This window comes from Vigna umbellata, chromosome 9, assembly GCF_029865625.1.
Source record: "Vigna umbellata cultivar VRB3 chromosome 9, Vumbellata_1.0, whole genome shotgun sequence".
In the NCBI taxonomy this organism is placed as follows: domain Eukaryota; kingdom Viridiplantae; phylum Streptophyta; class Magnoliopsida; order Fabales; family Fabaceae; genus Vigna; species Vigna umbellata.
In genome coordinates this window covers 39,966,959-39,986,388 of record NC_142173.1, presented here as the reverse complement: position 1 = coordinate 39,986,388, position 19,430 = coordinate 39,966,959, and the positions used below count along the sequence as shown (strand labels likewise).

The 19,430-nt window shown below is 36.3% G+C and overlaps 1 protein-coding gene across 1 annotated transcript; it reads right to left on the bottom strand.

The window, feature by feature from the left end:
* Positions 1-6,256: 6,256 nt before the first annotated feature.
* LOC148193512 (uncharacterized) lies at positions 6,257-6,670 on the bottom strand. Its single transcript, XM_088099441.1, has one exon. It carries the CDS (start codon positions 6,668-6,670, stop codon positions 6,257-6,259), a length of 414 nt encoding a protein of 137 aa, XP_087955567.1.
* Positions 6,671-19,430: the final 12,760 nt, after the last annotated feature.

Sequence of the window (19,430 nt, the reverse complement as noted above, 5' to 3'; positions counted from 1 at the left end):
ATGGATGTCTTTCCGGATGAAATTCCAGGATTACCACCAAGCAGAGAAGTAGAGTTCTCCATTGATCTAGTCCCAGGAGCTGGACCAGTGTCTGTGGCCCCGTACAGGATGGCTCCGGCAGAATTGGTCGAACTAAAGAAGCAGATTGAAGAGTTGTTAGAAAAGAAATTCATCAGGCCAAGTGCTTCACCTTGGGGGGCACCAGTACTATTAGTAAAGAAGAAGGATGGAAGTTCGAGGTTATGCATTGACTACCGGCAGTTAAACAAGCTGACGATCAAGAACAAGTATCCATTACCGAGGATTGAAGACTTGTTGGACCAATTGCGTGGAGCTAGCGTGTTTTCAAAGATCGACTTAAGGTCTGGGTACCATCAAATCCTAGTGAAGCCTGAAGACATACAGAAGACAGCCTTTCGGTCACGTTACGGTCACTACGAGTTTGTGGTGATGCCATTCGGAGTGACCAATGCTCCTACAATATTTATGGACTACATGAATCGAATCTTCCGACCTTGGTTAGATAAGTTTGTTGTTGTGTTCATAGACGACATTCTCATTTATTCTAAGGATCAGGAAGAGCATGCTAGACATTTGAGGACAGTGTTAGAAACACTCAGGGAGCACCAGTTGTTCGGGAAATTATCCAAGTGCGAGTTTTGGTTGGGTGAGGTACAGTTTCTAGGTCATGTGATTTCTACCCAAGGAATTTCTGTGGATCCAACCAAAGTAGAAGCAGTGTTGAAGTGGGAATGTCCAAAAACAGTATCCGAAGTGAGGAGTTTTGTGGGCCTGGCCGGGTACTACAGGAGATTTGTCAAAGATTTCTCAAGAATAGTAGGTCCATTGACGCAGTTGACTCGGAAGGACCAACCATTCTCTTGGACAGACAAGTGTGAAGCAAGCTTTGAAGAGATGAAGAGAAGGCTGACAAGTGCTCCAGTGCTAATGATCCCAGATACTTCGAAGGTTTTTGAAGTGTTTTGCGACGCTTCACACCAAGGACTCGGATGTGTGTTAATGCAAGAAAAGAGACCAGTGGCCTACGCATCGAGGCAATTGAAGGTACATGAAAGGAATTACCCAACACACGACCTCGAGTTAGCCGCTGTTGTTTTCGCTCTGAAGGCTTGGAGACATTATCTTTATGGATCACGTTTTCAGGTCTTTAGTGATCATAAGAGCTTGAAGTATCTTTTCGATCAGAAGGAGTTAAATATGAGGCAGAGAAGATGGATGGAATACTTGAAGGACTTTGACTTTGACTTACAGTACCATCCAGGAAAGGCAAATGTTGTTGCAGATGCTTTGAGCAGGAAGCGGATACAGATGTCAGCTATGATGGTTAAGGAACTAGAGCTAATCGAAAAGTTTAGAGATATGAACTTGGGTTTACAGTTGAACCAAGATCATATTTGGTGTAGTCATTTGAAGATCACAAGTGACTTCTTGGAGAAGATTAAAACAGAGCAAAAAGAAGACGCAAACTTACAACAGACGGTGGAGTTGTTAGGGACAGAGCAGGCTAAAGATTTTAGTCTAGGAGCTGACGGAGTTTTGCGGTTCAGAAACAGGGTGTGTGTTCCAGCAAAGTTGGAATTGATAAGAAAGATTCTGGAAGAAGGACATAAGAGTCGTCTTAGCATACATCCTGGTATGACTAAGATGTACAAGGACCTGAAGGATTCTTTTTGGTGGACTGGAATGAAAAAGGATGTGGCGGAATTTGTCTCCTCTTGTCTAACTTGTCAGAAGGCTAAGATTGAGCATCAAAGACCAGGAGGAATGCTGCAACAGTTAGAAATTCCCCAATGGAAGTGGGATGACATATCAATGGACTTTGTGACTCATTTACCAAGGTCCCCGAGAGGTCATGATTCTATATGGGTGATTGTGGACAGGTTGACAAAGTGTGCTCATTTCTTACCCATCAACCAGAAGATGTCATTGGATAAGCTAGCAGAACTTTACATTAAGGAGATAATAAGGTTGCATGGAGTACCCAAGAGCATTATTTCAGATCGTGATCCAAGATTTACGTCAAGATTTTGGAAGAAGATGCAAGAATCTTTGGGTACAGAGTTAAGGATGAGTTCAGCTTATCATCCCCAAACGGATGGACAATCTGAAAGGACTATACAATCCTTGGAAGATTTGCTGAGAGCATGTGTACTGGATCACTTAGGAAGTTGGAGTGAGGTGTTACCTTTGGTGGAGTTCACGTACAACAATAGCTTTCACGCGAGCATTGGAATGGCACCGTATGAAGCTCTCTATGGGAGAAGGTGTAGGACGCCTTTGTGCTGGTTCCAAGATGGGGAAGTAATATCGGTGGGTCCAGAGTTGTTACAGAAGACAACCGAGAAGGTTAAGCTGATACAAGGAAGGATGCGTGCAACACAGAGTAGGCAGAAGTCTTATGCAGACAAACGACGGAGACCTCTTGAGTTCGAGGTGGGAGATCATGTTTTTCTGCGAGTCTCTCAGATGACAGGAGTTGGAAGAGCCATCAAGTCAAGGAAATTATCTCCGAAGTTTCTTGGACCATTTCAGATTATCAAAAGGATAGGACCAGTAGCATATGAAATTGCACTACCTCCTCAATTGGAAAATTTACACAATGTGTTTCACGTTTCTCAGTTGAGGAAGTATGTGTCAAACCCGGATCATGTGCTCGAGTTGGATGATGTTCAAATCAGAGAAGACTTGTCATTGGATACGAAACCTGTGCGAATACTGGATGTTCAGTCGAAGCAGTTGAGAGGGAAGGATATTCGTACAGTGAAAGTGTTGTGGAATGAGAAGACTGAAGAAATGACTTGGGAATTGGAAGAAGAAATGAAAAATCTTTATCCTCATCTTTTTGGTTAACAAGTACAATTTTCGAGGACGAAAATTTTTAAAGGAGGGGAGAATGTAAGACCCCTGTAAACTCAAAATTTTACCAAGTTGTAAAAATTTCAAGTTGTAGTGTAAAATTGAATGCTGTCAAAATTTGACATAGTTTACTATTTTATGTATAACTTTTTATACAATTAATATTTTGGGTTGATTCTTTTTCCATTGGAAAGTAGACTCAAAGAGCTTCGATTCGAGTACTCATACGCCTAATTCCGACTTCGGGAAGGGGTTCAACCGAACTGTCAAAGTTGTGACAGATGTGCTGTCTGGGTGGATGGCGCCCAGGCGCCCCTCCTCTTGCGCCCGGGCGCGAACGTATCAGTTTTCAGATCTGAAATAAGTGGGAATTGCGTGGAAAGTTGGGGAATATTCTCCATAATCATAATGTTCGTCCCTTGGGCCAGAGAGGAGCGTGGGCAAACCCCCTTTCCAATTATTAAGTGTTTCTTAATGGAGTGAAGGGCCATGGTTGTCCCTTGGGGCAGATTTGAATAAGAGAAAGGGGTGGATTCTGCACTGGGACTTAGGTGCTGAATTACAAAGAAGAAAGTGGTCCGTGAGAGAGTTTTCTAGAGGTCTTTGGAGCAAGGTGCTGCCCAGATTCGTAGTGAAGGATTCAAGGTGTTCCAAGGAAGTCTTCAAGAGGTAAGGGGAGCTAACTTTGATTTGGAAAAATGCACATGTGTTGTTTGATGAAAGTTCTGTGAAATGTGATGAGTTTTAGTGGATTGAATGATGGGAGTTATGATGAGAATTCGTTTTAATGTGTTTGTATACATAGATATGAAGTTTTAGAGGAATTGGTTCTTGAAATGGGATGAAGAACATGGTGGTTTTCCCTTAGCTTTTTCCAAATCCGAAAATCATACTTCTTGAACAAATGATTAGTTTGAATGGGATGGATGTGAATGTTTGTTGTGAGATCTTGGATTGGAAATGTCCTATTCTTAGATGATGGTTTTTGATTATGTTTTGATGGTAAAAAGATGAATCAAATTGGTTTTTGCTATAACTTTGATATAAGAAATTTGTATGAACTTTATGATGAAAAATTGATGAATATATTGGATTGATGGTGGATTTTCGTTTTAGGATGTTGATATACATGTATATGAAGTTTTTGGTGGATTGGGTTGTGAAATGGGATGAGAAACATGATGGTCTTACCTTTTTTTTGATCAAATACGAAAATTGGGTATTTTGGTTGGTTGATGAATTTTGGATGGGTGAATTGATGGTTTGTGTGGAAATCTTTAATAAGAAGGAGGTATGGTGTGTTAACAATTAAGATCTTGATATAGTAATAGTTTTATGTGATGGAAAACGATGGAGTTTATAAGTGTGGTTTGATGAGTAGAATGAGTGGTGAGTTTTTGGGAAACTCACTTAAGCATGATGCAACTTCAAATTTGTTTTGATGATTGAGGACTAAATGATGTGTGTAAACTGTTGAAGGGGTAATTAAATGGAAGGTAAGGAAAGTATACACTGTTTTGAACAAGCTGATAGAGTTTTGGGTCACTTTGAGAGGAAGTGAGGTAGTGATTTTGGGAAGTAAGGATTATGAGTACATGTGGGTTATTGGGATACCTTAGGTAAGTCATTTGTGACTTGTTAGAGTCATCAAATTGATCAAAACAGGTGCAAAATGGTTGCTGTCAACTGGTATGGGGCTGGACGACTTCTGGGTCGCGCCCGGCGCCCTCGATGGCGCCCAAGCGCGAGACTCTCGGAAAAGTCGCGCCCAGGCGCCCCTCCTCTTGCGCCCGGGCGCGAGGTGTTCGCAGAAAATGACTTGGTCTATGTTTTTGATGGTTTTTGGGGTTCTGGATGTCCGTTTTGGACGTTCTTTAGTTCGTTTTGGGGGTTTTTGACCCTTCCGGAACTGTTGGTGATGGTTTCAAAGCTATTTGAGTTACCTAAATATGGGTATTAAAAGGATATAAAGAAAATGTGTTATGTGTACATTGTTTGAGTTGTTAGATATATCTATTTGATATGGAAATGTTGTGTGATCGGTTTGACATTGCAAATTGATATGAAAATGATGTTTGGATGGTTAAGTATTGTTGAAATCATGGTTGTATATGATTTGATTATGAGTTTCATGTTGAATGAAGAATTGAGGTTATTAATGATATGGTAGTGTGATAATCTCACTTATGCATTTGAATATATTGAACATATGCTAAGTTCATGGTTGGTGAATATGTGATGATGATATGATATGGGCGTTATGGTATGGTTGGATTGGTATTGTAAGGATTATTGTATATGGGTATTTTGGTCAGATGATGTTATTAAACGAGTGGTGGATAGTAAGCGTTGTGCGTGTTGGCCCGGGGAATCTCTTTAGGTGAGTGATGGGGGGTATACTCGCACTTGTCCGGGGAAGCTCTTGTTCAGAGTGATGGAGGGTGACATTGTGTACTTGCCCGGGGAATCTCCCTATAGAGTGATGGGAAGCAGCACTACACATTGGGGTAATGTGTAACCGCCCGGGGAATCTCTTACATTTATGTAAGAGTGATGGGGGTGACGTGGGGTACTAGTCCGGTGAAGCTCGAGATAATTAAATTGGCGTTGTGCTTGCGGGCCCGGGGAATCTCTTTAGGTGAGTGATGGGGGGTATACTTGCACTTGTCCGGGGAAGCTCTTGTTCAGAGTGATGGAGGGTGACATTGTGTACTTGCCCGGGGAATCTCCCTATAGAGTGATGGGAAGCAGCACTACACATTAGGGTAATGTGTAACGGCCCGGGGAAGCTCTGAAAAGAGTGATGGGAGTGACGCTAGTACATATTGGTGTATGTATTTTGATTCGTCTGTAATATTGGTGGATGTAGTCTGATTTATTTTGTAATGCATATTGGTGTATGCATTTTAAATTGATATTTTGATACATATTGGTATATGCATACGGTTGGAGCATAATTCGTACTTGGGTATATAGTTTGATCTGGTTAAGGTGTGGATGATAGCATGTTATTATGAGTATGTTTAGGATGTATAAGAATTGTATTTTTGTTAGCTCACCCTTGCTTGTTTGTGCATGTGAATGCGATGATCGTATAATGTGTGATGTTATACGGGAGCAGATGTTATTACAGATGTGATGGCTGATGCTTCTGAACATGCATAAAGGATGAAAGAGAGATGGGATAGAGGACTTGGGAATGTATTTTAATATTTTATTCGATCCTGACTATTTGAACAATTTTATTTTCGGAATAATCGGTTTGTAATAAATAACGTACTATTTATCCGTTGAGGTTGAATATTAAAAAATTTGAATTTTTACTTACGTGTTTTACGAAAAAAAAAATTTAGTCGGCGTAACACCAAATATCGGGGTGTTACACCGATGCCCCCCAAGGTGATACGCTTGGTCGGATGAATTGTTTTTCCAATAGCTCTTCAATTTGCTTCTTCAGCTCTGCCAACTCTGCTGAGGCCATTCGATATGGAGATATCGATACGGGTCCAACTCCAGGTATTAAATCGATGGAAAATTCTACTTCTCGTTGAGGTGGCAATCCTGGTATTTCTTCTGGGAATACATCACTAAACTCATTAGCTATGGAAATATCAAGATTTTGTTCATTTTTCTCAATTTCAACATGAGTCAAGATAATGAAACACAGAGATCCTTCTTTCATTTCCTTCAACACTTGTTGTAATGACAACAACTCTGCTTCTTCAGGATCAGGGAAAATCAACTCCTTCTTGTTACAGTCTATAAGGATACGATTGGTAGATAACCAATCCATTCCTAAGATTACATCTAAACCTTGTAAAGGTAAAGATATAAGATGTACTTTGAACCTACGTCCTTCTACAATGATTGGACATTGGAGACATATCCTCGATGTTTTTATCAATTTAGAGGTCGATGTAGATACTATAAGATCATACTGCAGCTCTTTTACGGGTAGGTTCAACTCTTGAATAAGAGTTTCAGACAAAAAGGAGTGTGTCGCTCCAGAATCAAACAACACATTCAAGTCTCTACCAGCTATATTACAACATCCAATGATGAGAGTACCTGATTTGGCAGCTTCTGCTCCCGTTAAGGCATAGACTCTTCCAGTCGCTTGTGGTCTATTGTCAGTCCTTCCCTATTGAGGCGGTTGTTGAGGTTGAGTTGTTCCTCTTCAATTAGAGGGACAATCTCTAGCAAAATGTCCTTCAGCTCCGCAAAGAAAACATTTGTTGCGCAGATTAACTTGTGGACAGACGCTCTTCAGATGAGGTCCTCCGCAGACGAAACATCGGATTATTCTCTGTTGTGTTGTTGCTGATGAGGATTCCTCTGAGGCTGCGGTCTGTCATAAGGTCGATTCCTTACATGTTGTCCAACTCGTGACCCAGATGGTCCTCCCACCCTTTATAACTTATGCTGAACTTCCATCTTCCTCCTTAACCTTTCCGCAACTTTGGCATGTTCAACTAAAGCAGAAAACTCTTTAATAGCTAAAGGGTTCACGGCTAGTTGTATGTCTGCTCTCAATCCATTTTTAAATTTTCTACACCTCCATTCTTCATTTGAGGGTTGGGTGTAGAAACGTCCCAATTGTTTGAATTTGTCTGCATACTCAGCCACCGACTTGTCACCTTGCACGAGCTGCAAGAATTCCACCTCTTTTGCATGTCTTACACTGTCCGAAAAGTACTCAGCGTAAAACTTATTCTTAAAAACTTCCCAGGTAATAATCTCACTACCTTCCTGTAATACTAGCTTCATGTTGTCCCACCAGTGTATTGCTTCTCCGAACAGCTGATACTCGGAATATGCCAACCTAGTTTCTGATGAACAATTTTTCGAATCAAAAATATTTTCCATATTCCTTATCCATAAATCAGCCTCATCCGAACTGGTTCTCCCATTAAAAGTAGGTGGACGGTGTTGTAGAAAGTTTTCTAAGGTCCATTCTCGAATCCTTTGAGCTTCTACAGACGTGCCATTCGCAGATAGTTGCCTTAAGGCTTCCACATGTTCTCTTTGACTGGCTTCATAACTTAACCTAATTGCTTCTAATTGTTGTAGAGTAGTTTCGTGTTGTTGCACTAAAGCAACGCCTTGTTGTTGAAGAGCAGATGCGATAGTCTTCAAAGCTCTTGCCAAGCTAGGCATATTAGAGAATTCACCGTTGGGTTGTGTGCGAGTCATTTCTCTGTTCACACAGAGAATTATTGTCATTATGATTCATAATATGAGTTCGTAGGATAAATCCACAACTCTTAGGTCATCATAAGGACGAACCGCTCTGATACCATTAATGTAACATCCCAATATCTCACACTGGATAATTCATAATTTATATATTGTAACATTACATTTACGGTAACATTCCGTAATCTCACACTTAAAATTTCATAGTTGATATATGTCTATACATATTTTAAACTCAAATTTCAACTATAAACTCCTAAATATAACTTGAATTCTTCTAACTTATTCTTTGATCTCTTTCTTCATTGGTACTGGATCAGACGACATTCCTTCATCTACTCCCGTATAACGAATTATACGATCATCGTACATACCCAAACACAAACAAGTAGGGTGAGTTAACATACAACAAATCATTTATAAAACATGCATAATTGCTTTGATACTAACATCATATAATAATTATGTCATACACCCTCAAACCATCATACCACAATTCCTATTAGACACTCGTTCCACAATACCCAATGAACACCACAATACCCAAAAGACACTCATCCGGATGATACGTTGATGAGCGGTCACGGGAGGTTATGCACTTGTGATGACTTCTACTTTTTCTTACAAATATACTTCCAAAATACTCTATACCATTCACAAGGTAAATCCTCAACACTATGTCCAAAACCGACACATAGACCAGGACCTCCTGCTCCTCTCACCACATAATTCATCCCTCTCTACTTGAGACTAGATGATTATTAGAGTATCAGGATAACCTCCAACTACAGGACCCTCAACATCAACATATACACAATTACCACATCATTACAGAATCTCTCCACGAGATTCATACAATGCTCACATTCCTCAACTCATATTATACCATTACGAAATCTCTCCATAATAGTCATATCATGTTCAGACGCATAAATTTAAATCCAATATAATAAATTACAATCATCACAGTTAAAATTCATAATTTCGTATCTACCACAATAACATGAATTCATTCCAACGAGATATATTGCACAATAGTTTAACAGTACATAATCTGTTCAACAAGATTTAAGTTAAAAGCTTGTCGAGTAGACTTCTAGGAAAGAGAGGTGTGTCACAATGGACAACTTAAGTACCAAGTCTTTCCTTAGCCAAAGTGTTCCTCAACTAGTTTTAACAAATTTTTTATTTACAGATTCAAATTAACAACATATAATATTAACACAGAAATTCAATATAAATAAATATACAGTAAGCATTAACAGTATTTACACAGAATTTCAAGATATGAATAGTAATAAAACAATACTAAATCAGAATATAAAAGCTTAGAAAGGTTAGCTTCCCTACCTCTATTGCAGACTTCTCTTGCTCCGAATTTGTTTCCCCGAAAACTCTTCAGAACCTCTACTCTAAAATTTCTTCCTACTCCAAAAAAATTCCTAATTTCTTCTTTTCTCATAATTCTCTCTACTTCTTGGTGCAAAAACTCCATTCCTCTGATTTCTATTTATAGGCCAAAATTTTGGCACTATTTGTTTTTTTTTTACTATTCCTTATTTTATTAAAAATATTATTTTAATTCAAATTCTATCTGATCCTCTTTGCACCAACGTGGCTTTCTTATCACTTTGGCACTATTCATTTTTTTTACTATTCACTATTCACTTTTTACTATTCAATTTTCTTAAAAAAAATCCTAAATAAGTTATCAAAAATTTGAACCTCTCCTTCGAGAATTACTATAATTTTATATCCAAAATTTACATTTTTCTATCCATTAAAATTATTACTAATAAAATGCTAAAATTTACTATTATAAATATTTTTCATGGATCTTACAATTGCGGCTAACTGCTTTAACTGAATTGTGATATTCGACTGCATTAGTAGCTAAGTCGACTAAAATGCGTCTGAGATGTGTTTATCTATATATTGACGTGAATTTGAATTCTGTAAGAACTTTTGTGAATTCTAACATTTTCATATTCATTACAAAACGGTGTGATCTTATAGAGAAGAGGAAAACGCTCCAAGAATCAAGATTGAAAGTGTGAATATCAAGTTGTGATTTCTTGTGAAGTAAGATTGCTGGGATTTCAAAGAGTTGATCAAATCTGCATAGAGAGGTGTTGTTGGAAGATCAGAGTTGACAATCTACTGAAGATTGGGTTATTTCCCTATTGTGATTACAGGAAGAAGAGCGTGCTGCGTTCTTGACTTTGAGGGGTTTCTCAAAGGGTTGAAGACGGCAAGAGAGGGGACATCTTACTGCTGGTCTTTGTGTGTTGTATGCCTATATTTTGATTAGAGGGTTAGAGAGGTGTTTTATATTTTTCACGTGGAGGTCTCTATAAAAGCCTTGTTGTAAAAACCTTGATCATTATAGTGCATTTGCTTCTTGGCGAGGAAGGACACTGTATCTAGGCTTGGCCGAACCAGTATAAAAAGCAGTGTTTGATTTTTCTATCCCTACACTTTTACTTAATCGACTTTGTACTGCGTTTAATCAACTTTATTTCCCCTGCACTTAAAAATCTTTTTCTTTGTGTTTCTAGAAAGTTTTTATAGTGATCTACTTTGCGAAAAAGATTTAAAGAAAACATTATTTTTGTATTTCACCAATTCACCCCCCGTCTTGGTGTTGAAAATTAAGTCTTTCTATTTGAACACTTACTGTGAAATACGCACATATTATGACTGTCACATATGTTGAACATATAATGTGTTGAATGATGCATACCTTGTTAGTATAGTGATTATACCTGTGTATGCATACTATATGTTTTGATTTTATGGAATTCACATGCACATAAGCATATATGAATGACTAAATCGATTACAGTGGTGTGATAATCAATTCAGGTCATCAGATAACTTGTGTTTTTAAACTAAGGCAAAACAACTTGTTTTGAATCGATTATAATAGTTGGGGAATCAATTGAAACATGTGTGTTTGCACATATCTTTTTCAAGTGTGCTGTGATGTGAATTAGAAAGAAAGGTTTTCAAAAATATGCTAAGTGTTGAAGCTTAATCGATTACATCGATTTTGTATTCAATTAAGTCTATTATTGATTTGAAAACTATTTCATGCTTGTCATAACTGTTTCAACGGTCATATTTTTAAATGTGTAGACCAAGCATTAAATGGAAATCAATTGCATTAATTGCGTATTCAATTACGGAGCTGAGTTAGTTATAAATTTGTTACAAGTGTTTAATGTAACCGATTAGATTAAAAGAGTAATAAATTATATTGCGTCTAAAATGACTAAAACTATATATAGACGCGTTGATTTGATTTCTGTAAGAAAATCGAGATTAACATTTTCATATCTGATTCAGATTGAGTTGAAAGGTTTCACAGAGGTGATCAAACGCTCCAAGAAACAAGAACTTGTCGTGGTGGACTATTCTTGAAGATTTCTTGAGAGACAAGCTTTACGGATTTGAAGAGTCTGATCTTTTTGCACAACGGAGGTGCTTGTTGTGTGATCAGGAGAAGTTCTGAAATATTAGGGTTGATGTTTCTCTGTGCGTGTCATGAGGAAGAAGAACGAGAAGTTCTTGTACTTTGAGAGGGTTCTCAAAGGGTTGACAGCAGGAGAGGATTGTTCTTGCTGTAGGGTTGTTGTATTTGGATATATTAGATTAGTGAGTTAAAGAGGTGACTTACATTTTGACAGTGTGGTCGCTGTAAAGCCCTTGTTGTAAAAACTCATATCTCTATAGGGCAAATTGGCTTTCAATCTCAGGTTAATTGAAAGGACACTAGATGTAGGCATTGAGGCCGAACCAGTATAAAACTCAGAGTTTGATTTTTCTTGTCCTTATCAGTCTGCATTAATCGATTACATATTGTCATCTTCGAATATGCATATTGTTACATTGCATACATATCTCTTACTGTTCAAGAAAGATTTAAAGATTCATTCATTTTGCGAAAAAGATTTGATAAACAAGTATTTTTATAAAACAACAATTCACCCCCCCCCTTTTGGTGTATAGAAACAAAGCTCGTCAATTCTAACAATTAGCACTAGAGCTAGTTTTCAAAAATTATTTGAAAAACAAATCGATTAACCTTTTTGTCTAATCGGTTATTTGATCCTGAAAATGGCTCTTGTTTCTCAGACCTTTGGTGAAGGTGCTTCCACAAATAGACCTCCCCTATTTTTTGGCAAAAACTATGCCTTTTGGAAAATAAGAATGCAAATTTTTCTTGAATCAGTAGACAAGGTGTATAAGATGCTACACTCAATGGTGCATTTGAACTCACTCATGTGATAAATGGAAAAATTGTTTTGAAAATCTTTTCTGAGTGGACTCAAGAGAAAAATTGGAGAGCACAATATGATGTTAAAGCACATAATGTTATTGCTTCTGCTCTCACAATAGATGAGTTTTTCAGTGTTTCCCAATTCAAGACAGCTAAAGAAATGTGGGAAGTTCTTGAAGTCACACATGAGGAGACAAATGAAGTCAAGCGGGCCAAAAAGAATTCCCTGGTGCAGGAGTATGAAATGTTTAGGATGAAAGCAGGAGAGACCATTTATGATTTGCAAAAAAGGTTCACACATATAATCAACCATCTGATGGATCTCGGCAAGTCTTTTGAAAAGGAAGAAATCAACATCAAGATTCTGAAAAGCCTAAACAAAAGCTGGAAACCTAAGGTAACTGCCATATCCGAGTCAAAAGATTTAACTAACATGAATATGGCAACTTTGTTTGGCAAGCTTAGGGAACATGAACTGGAGCTTGGTAGATTGAGGGAAGAAGAGGAGATTGAACAGAAACAATCAATTGCGCTCAAGGCTACAAACCAAAGAACCTCCAAGAAGGCTGAATCTAATGCTGAGTCTGAGGCAGAGATATGTGAGAAAGAGGTCATGAGTATGATGGTAAAAAAATTTACAAAATTCATGAAAAATAGAACTGCTGAAACTAACCATGCAGGTTACACAAAAAGAGGAAGAAAGAACTCCAAGACCAAAAATGTGATGTGCTATGAATGCGGTAAAGATGGTCACATAAAGACGGAATGTCCAGAGTTGAAAAACAGACAAAAGACTGACTCCAAGTATCCACAAGACAAGAGAAGAAGTAAGTAGAGAAAGACTTACATTGCCTGGAGAACAGCGATGATGAAACATCAAGAGATGATGACCAAAGTGTTGAGGAGGAGTCAAATTTGTGTTTCATGGCTGGATAGTAGATTTAGAGGACAATGACAACGACTTCAAGAGTGAGCCTATCAAAGTAAAGTATGACTTGCTGCTTGACACATACCAAGAACTGCATGCAGAAGCTATGAAATTGCAATACAAGGTAAATCGATTAAACTCTGAAAGAAGAGATTTTGAATATCGTATCAATAACCTTGTTAAAGAAAATGAAAAGCTCACACAGGAATTGGAAGATGCTTTGCAATCTGTTAAAACTGAAGTCCAAATTGTAGAGAAAAAATGTGAAAACTGTCATGCTCATTTAGAAAAGATTGATTACTTGACAAGTACGCTATCTAAATTTACTCTAGGAAAAGATAATTTAGATGTTGTTTTAAGGTCAAAAGGTAGAGCAATAAATAGACAAGGAATAGGTTATAAGGCTAAGAATAATAAAATTAATTATAAGAAATTCATTGATCTAAGCAAACCTGTTATAAATGCATGCTTTTATTGTAATACCATTGGGCATACTGTTAGGAACTGTTATTACGGAAAGGTTGGTGTTCCAAGAGGAAAGTACAAGTGGATTCCAAAGGAACAACCTCCTATAACTAACCATAAAGGCCCCAAGTTTATTTGGGTACCTGCATCGGAACCGTTTGATAGTCTTGCAGGAAAGTAAGCTGCTATAGAAGTAAAGAAGTTCTCAAGGATGGATTGCAGTGGAATATATCAAAGATTCTTGAGTAACTCGATGTGGTAACGTAAACTATTAATTTCATGCACTCATGCATTATAAGTTTTTGTATGTGAATGTATGGTGTGTGCATGATTGATGATTTCTTGTCTGGTTAATGTTTTTGTATGAAAAACTGTTTTCACGAATTTTAATCGGTTATGTTATAATCGAAATCAATTAGTGTTTCTTTGTGTTGTTTTCGTGTTTTGGTTGAATCAGTTAAAATTGAAATCGATTTAAAATTTAATAAAATCGATTTTGAATTGTACAAATGGGCTTTCAATGTCTGTAATGTTTTTAAAAGACACTAAAGTGATCAAAGGGTTTAAACACAAGCTGGTGAGTGAAGTGAACGAGAGACATTCGATGGGAAATGCGAAGCGCCGAAAGGTGAGATTTTCTTTCCCTTTCCCTTTTCCCGCTAGTTTCTCACCCTATAAAAAGGGGTTTCTCTCTAAAAAGAAGGAGAAGAGACATCATTAGACATAGTAGTTGAGGTGGAGAAAACATGTGAGTAGCGAAGGGTAGAGAGAGGGTTCACAGTAGTTAAGTTTTTTTGTTTTCATAGAGTCGAGAGATTTGCTTGCAATGGATTTCGCTTAGGCTCTCGCGAGAGTGACAGACCATGGGAGTTCTTGGTAATTTCTAGTATCAATATTGTAATTTCATTTTCAAGTTTTAATGAATCTTTACATTTCCAGTTTATTGCTCTTGTTTAATTTTATGATTCAGATTACTCTTTCAATTCTTGCATATGGACTTTAATTTTCAATACTCGTATATGTTGATTCCATTTGATGTTGAATATTGATGTTGGATTCTTACAGATTTCCTTTATGTTTCTTGTATTGATTCCTTCTAATTTCATATGCTTTAATGAGTTTGAGAAGTATTTTTTTTATTCGTTTATTCAATTGTTACTTGATTTTGTAGGTTTAATTAGAAACTAGTTTAGGTAGATAATGATTTCATTTTGATTGCAATGTGTAGGAGTTAGATGTTGTTCTGTTCATTTTGGTTTGCATTTTTGATTTCCTAAATGTCTAGCACATGTAGTTGTTTTGTTTTTGTTCTAATGATTGGTAGGGTTAAAGGCATGTTTCTGAATTGAACACACATAGATTTGTTAATTGAATGGGAGTTACCAATTTAAGTTCTGAAATATGAACTCAAAGACCCCAAAGTGGGCTTTATTTTACAGAAGGTTTTCCTGAAAAGTGCATAAGACTCTTTTCATGCAATCAATGCTTGTTGAAGTCTGGAAATTATCTTTACCAAAGTTCTTTGTATGATTCTTTGCTTTATTTGATTTGATATATGATAGACTTAGGATAATTGTTTAAATTCAATTTTGTTTTAGTTTAAGTTTCATGTCTTGTTCAATATTGTTGTGTTCATTTGAGATTTGTTTTCATACTTTAGATGCATTAGTAGAATTAGGATTCATCACTTGTATGTTTCATTCTCTACATAAACAGTTTACTTTCCTATTTCAATTTTTAGCATATTGGATGATATTTATTTCACTAGTTAGGTTCTTATTTTCTTTCCTTATATAGTTAGTTATAACATTTAGAAATTGATAAAAATAATAGTTATTTTAGATTAAATTCTGCATCTTTGTTCCTTTTAGGAAGCATAACATCTTTCATGCATTCATTTAAGCATTAGCATATCATCTTTCATGTATTGCATCCATTTTTGTTAAGCAGACCATTTCATTCTCATTTTTTTCATACATGTACTAGTTTCAAATAGATAGGATTATGCATTATTTGTTAAATTTCCTTTCTTTCAAATTGAATTTCTTTCCCCACCTTGTTTTGTAGTAAATAATTAGTAAATAAAATAACAGGACTTTACTTAACACTTTAAACTTGATTTTAGATGAGTCTGAGGATTTATACCTTGGTTCCCCTTATGCTACATTAGTGGAGACCAAGTTTATTCTATTTTTTCCGATAAAAAGACAGTTTAACACATCAACACAGTTGCGTCCTAGCGGTTGGGGTTGTATTCAAGCTTTCAAACTGATCTATAAGGTAGTATAATTGTCTTTGTCTCTTGAATGCTTTATGTACTTTTATTGCACATGTTCCTGGGGGTTGGCTCTGAAGTACCTAAAAACACTAAAAAGGGTGGTTGAATAATGTTAATGAAAAAAATTCTTTTCGCAACTCTTCTGATATAGCACGTTGTAGAGCTTTATGATTTTATTTTAAATGTTTAGACGCATACTTTTATTGCACATGTCCCTGGGGGTTGGCTGTGAAGTACCTGAAAAACACTAGAAGGGAGGGTTGAATAATGTTAATGAAAAAAATTCTTTTCGCAACTCTTCTGATATAACATGTTATAGAGCTTTATGCTTTTATTTTAGATGCTTAGATGCTCTACCTAATGAAAGATTGTTTCAAGAAATGCTTTTGTCATGCTATTCAGAATGTACACTGTAGAGTTTATAAGAACTTCCTTTGTTTAATAGTAACCGTTTAGCTTGGGAAGTTTGTTCGTTTAGAAATAAAAACTCAATTGTAGGTTTTGTAAGAGAAGCATTCAGGCAAGAGAGAAAAATAATTGCACAAATATTTTATACTAGTTGACTTCAACTGAGCTACGTCCAATCTCCTCCGTAGAGGGTTCCACTATAATCTCCGTAAGATTACACTGAGTATTCGCACCACTCCTGGTCTTCTCAGTCAGTGAGTAACCACCTATTACCCTAGACTAGATCAGTATTCTCACCACTCTTAGTCTCCTTAGTCAGCGAGTAACCTCCTGTTACCCTAGACTGAATGAGTATTCACACCACTCCTGATACTAAGCAACCTTGCCTAGTTCCTTAACTTAACCAAGTTACAACAAATGTTTTAATTCTCTTCAGAATTGCAATCAACGATTGCTTACATGTCGTTCAGACTATTACTCTCGTAGACAGAATGTAATTACAATACAATGCAGTCTAAACACCCGCAGGTGTTTATCTCTTTTCTCTATTTCACTTTATTACAAATAGTAAGTAGTATATCAATGAAGCTCGAGAGTTTTTCTTTTATTCTCTTTTCTCTTCTCTTTTTCTACTCGTATGTATTTTTTTCCTTGAGGTCTTTCTTTCTTTTTGAACGCTTCTCATGATGAATATTTGGTTGTAAGCTTTTCTCTAACTTACCTCTTGATTCTTCATTTGAAAGCTCTTTATTTATAGGCGTTTGGATAAATGTCTGTTAGACTAAGATTTTGGCCTTGATTCTTGTACTTTTTCTTTCTTCATGTACAATAGTCGTTGGATAAAGTCAATTTGTCAGAACATACTTGCTTTTTCAATCATTTGCTTGAAGTATGTTTGATGAATCATTATTTTATACTATTCACTTAACTTTTCGCACCAAATCTTACTAGTGAATTGTGTTTAATTCTTCATTTTCACTAATTGAGCTTAATTTGATCAGTAATTCATATTTTTAATTAATTTGGATTATCAGAATCTAATTATTCTCATTATTATGTAAGACAATTTTGGAATTATGATTAGAACTTCAAGAGGGCTCCCACATCATTTAATTTCGTTTTGTAGTTTTAATTATTTTAGTTTTGGACAAATTTGCACCTTTGTACCCAATTTTATCTCTTATTTTGTAAGAAGCCCATATGGAGGGCATTTTCGTCTTTTGGGGTTTTAAAACCCCAAATCAGATTTGAAACATTTCATTCCCTCATTTTACTTTTTTCTTTCTTAGGTTTTGGAGCATTGGTGCATTTTCTCCCTCCTCCCCCTTTTGGGGGTTTTAGGTTTTGCCTCTTTTCCTTCTTATGTCGAATATCTTGGTCTAATTACAATTTCGTTTTGTTCTTTTGCTTCAATTTATATTTCGTTTTCCATTGCTATTTGGATTTACGTTTTCATTGCAATTTCGTTTTGCCCATTTGCATTTAAATTTTTGTCACATATTTGCGTTTTCATTTATGTTTTTATTGGGTTTTTGAGATGAATTTTGTTTGCTGCAATGTGTGTTTTAATTTCTTTTCAATGAAAGAGTGAAATTGTTTGGGTTGGTAATTGGGGATATTGTAATGCTTGCTTTAGATTTCCGGTTGGTAATTACGTTTCTATTCTTGCCTTGCATGATGTCAATTCGAGATTGTGCTTGCAATTAAGTATACGCTTAATTGCCTAATTGATGTTTGATTTTCGCTTAGTTAATTGGACTGTGGGTGCAGATTTGATTGGGTTTGTGCAATGTGTTTGCTTAATTCATGTTTTTGAAGATCGGATTAACCTTCGCTTAATTTATTTCACTACACAAAAATGTCCAAAAACACCCCCACCAAGTGTTCGATCTAATGACTGAACCAATGTTTGGTCCTTCAGAAACGACCTAAGAGTCACTTCCTAGTCTATATTATACTTTAATTGCATATTAATTTGATTCGGATACGATCTCGATAAAAGTTGTACGTTCTTTTAGACATGACTTTAAGTGAAGAACAGTATGTGAATATCTCTTTTGTCTCTAACGTTCACTTTTGATGTTTTGATTTGAAGTTTTGTGGATGCATGTAGAATAGCTCATATGAAAATAATAGAGTAAATTGTGCATGCAACATATATGTTATTTTTTAACATTGAGCATTTAATATCATTTAATGTTAGCTTAGAACAACAAATTGCTTTTTGATTTTCTACAGTTGAGGTAGCATTTGGTAATTACGCTTTTCTTGTAAAGGTAGCAAGCTTGATTAAAGACTTCATTGTTTGACGAAGTGATGTTTTAGCTCATGGTATTGTTTAGGCAGAATAAACACTTTTGTTATTTTGACTTTACAGACAGACAACGTTTAGCTTGTTTGTGTTTTCTCTAATGTCTTAAGTTTTAGTCTTTTAATGTGTTTTTTAATGACATCGCCTTTGACATTGTATTGTGTTCCCAAGAGATAATCTAAATACCCTTTAGGTATGATAAGCTTTATGCTTTTAGCTTCAACTATCTTAGACGCTTTTGACTTCTTTTATCATTGCATCTAGGTGTTTTACTTAGCTGTTTTTCTGTTTCCTAAAATCCTAAGTGTTTTCCTAAGATTTTCTGCGTTGGAGATTTTGGTTCTAAGTCTTTGTATTTTCACCCTATGTTGTTTTCAGATTATTATTTTGTTTAATGTTATTTTGTTAAACTTCAAAACATGAGAGTGTTTAAGCACATAGAAGATTTAGTCTTAACAGGCTGTGTGGGTCTCTTTAATAAAGAAGTTAAAGGCTTCACTTCTAGGATCATATTGGGACTCCTTCAAAAATTTCAAGGAAATATTCTTCAGAGTTATAGTCAACCAGAGTGGTCGACCACACTTCTATAAGAAAAAAGGGAACAAGAAGTTCCCCTTCTATTGGACTGATAACCCATTCTAGTAAGTCATACATCTTCAGACATAAGTGGCGTAATCTCCCTCCA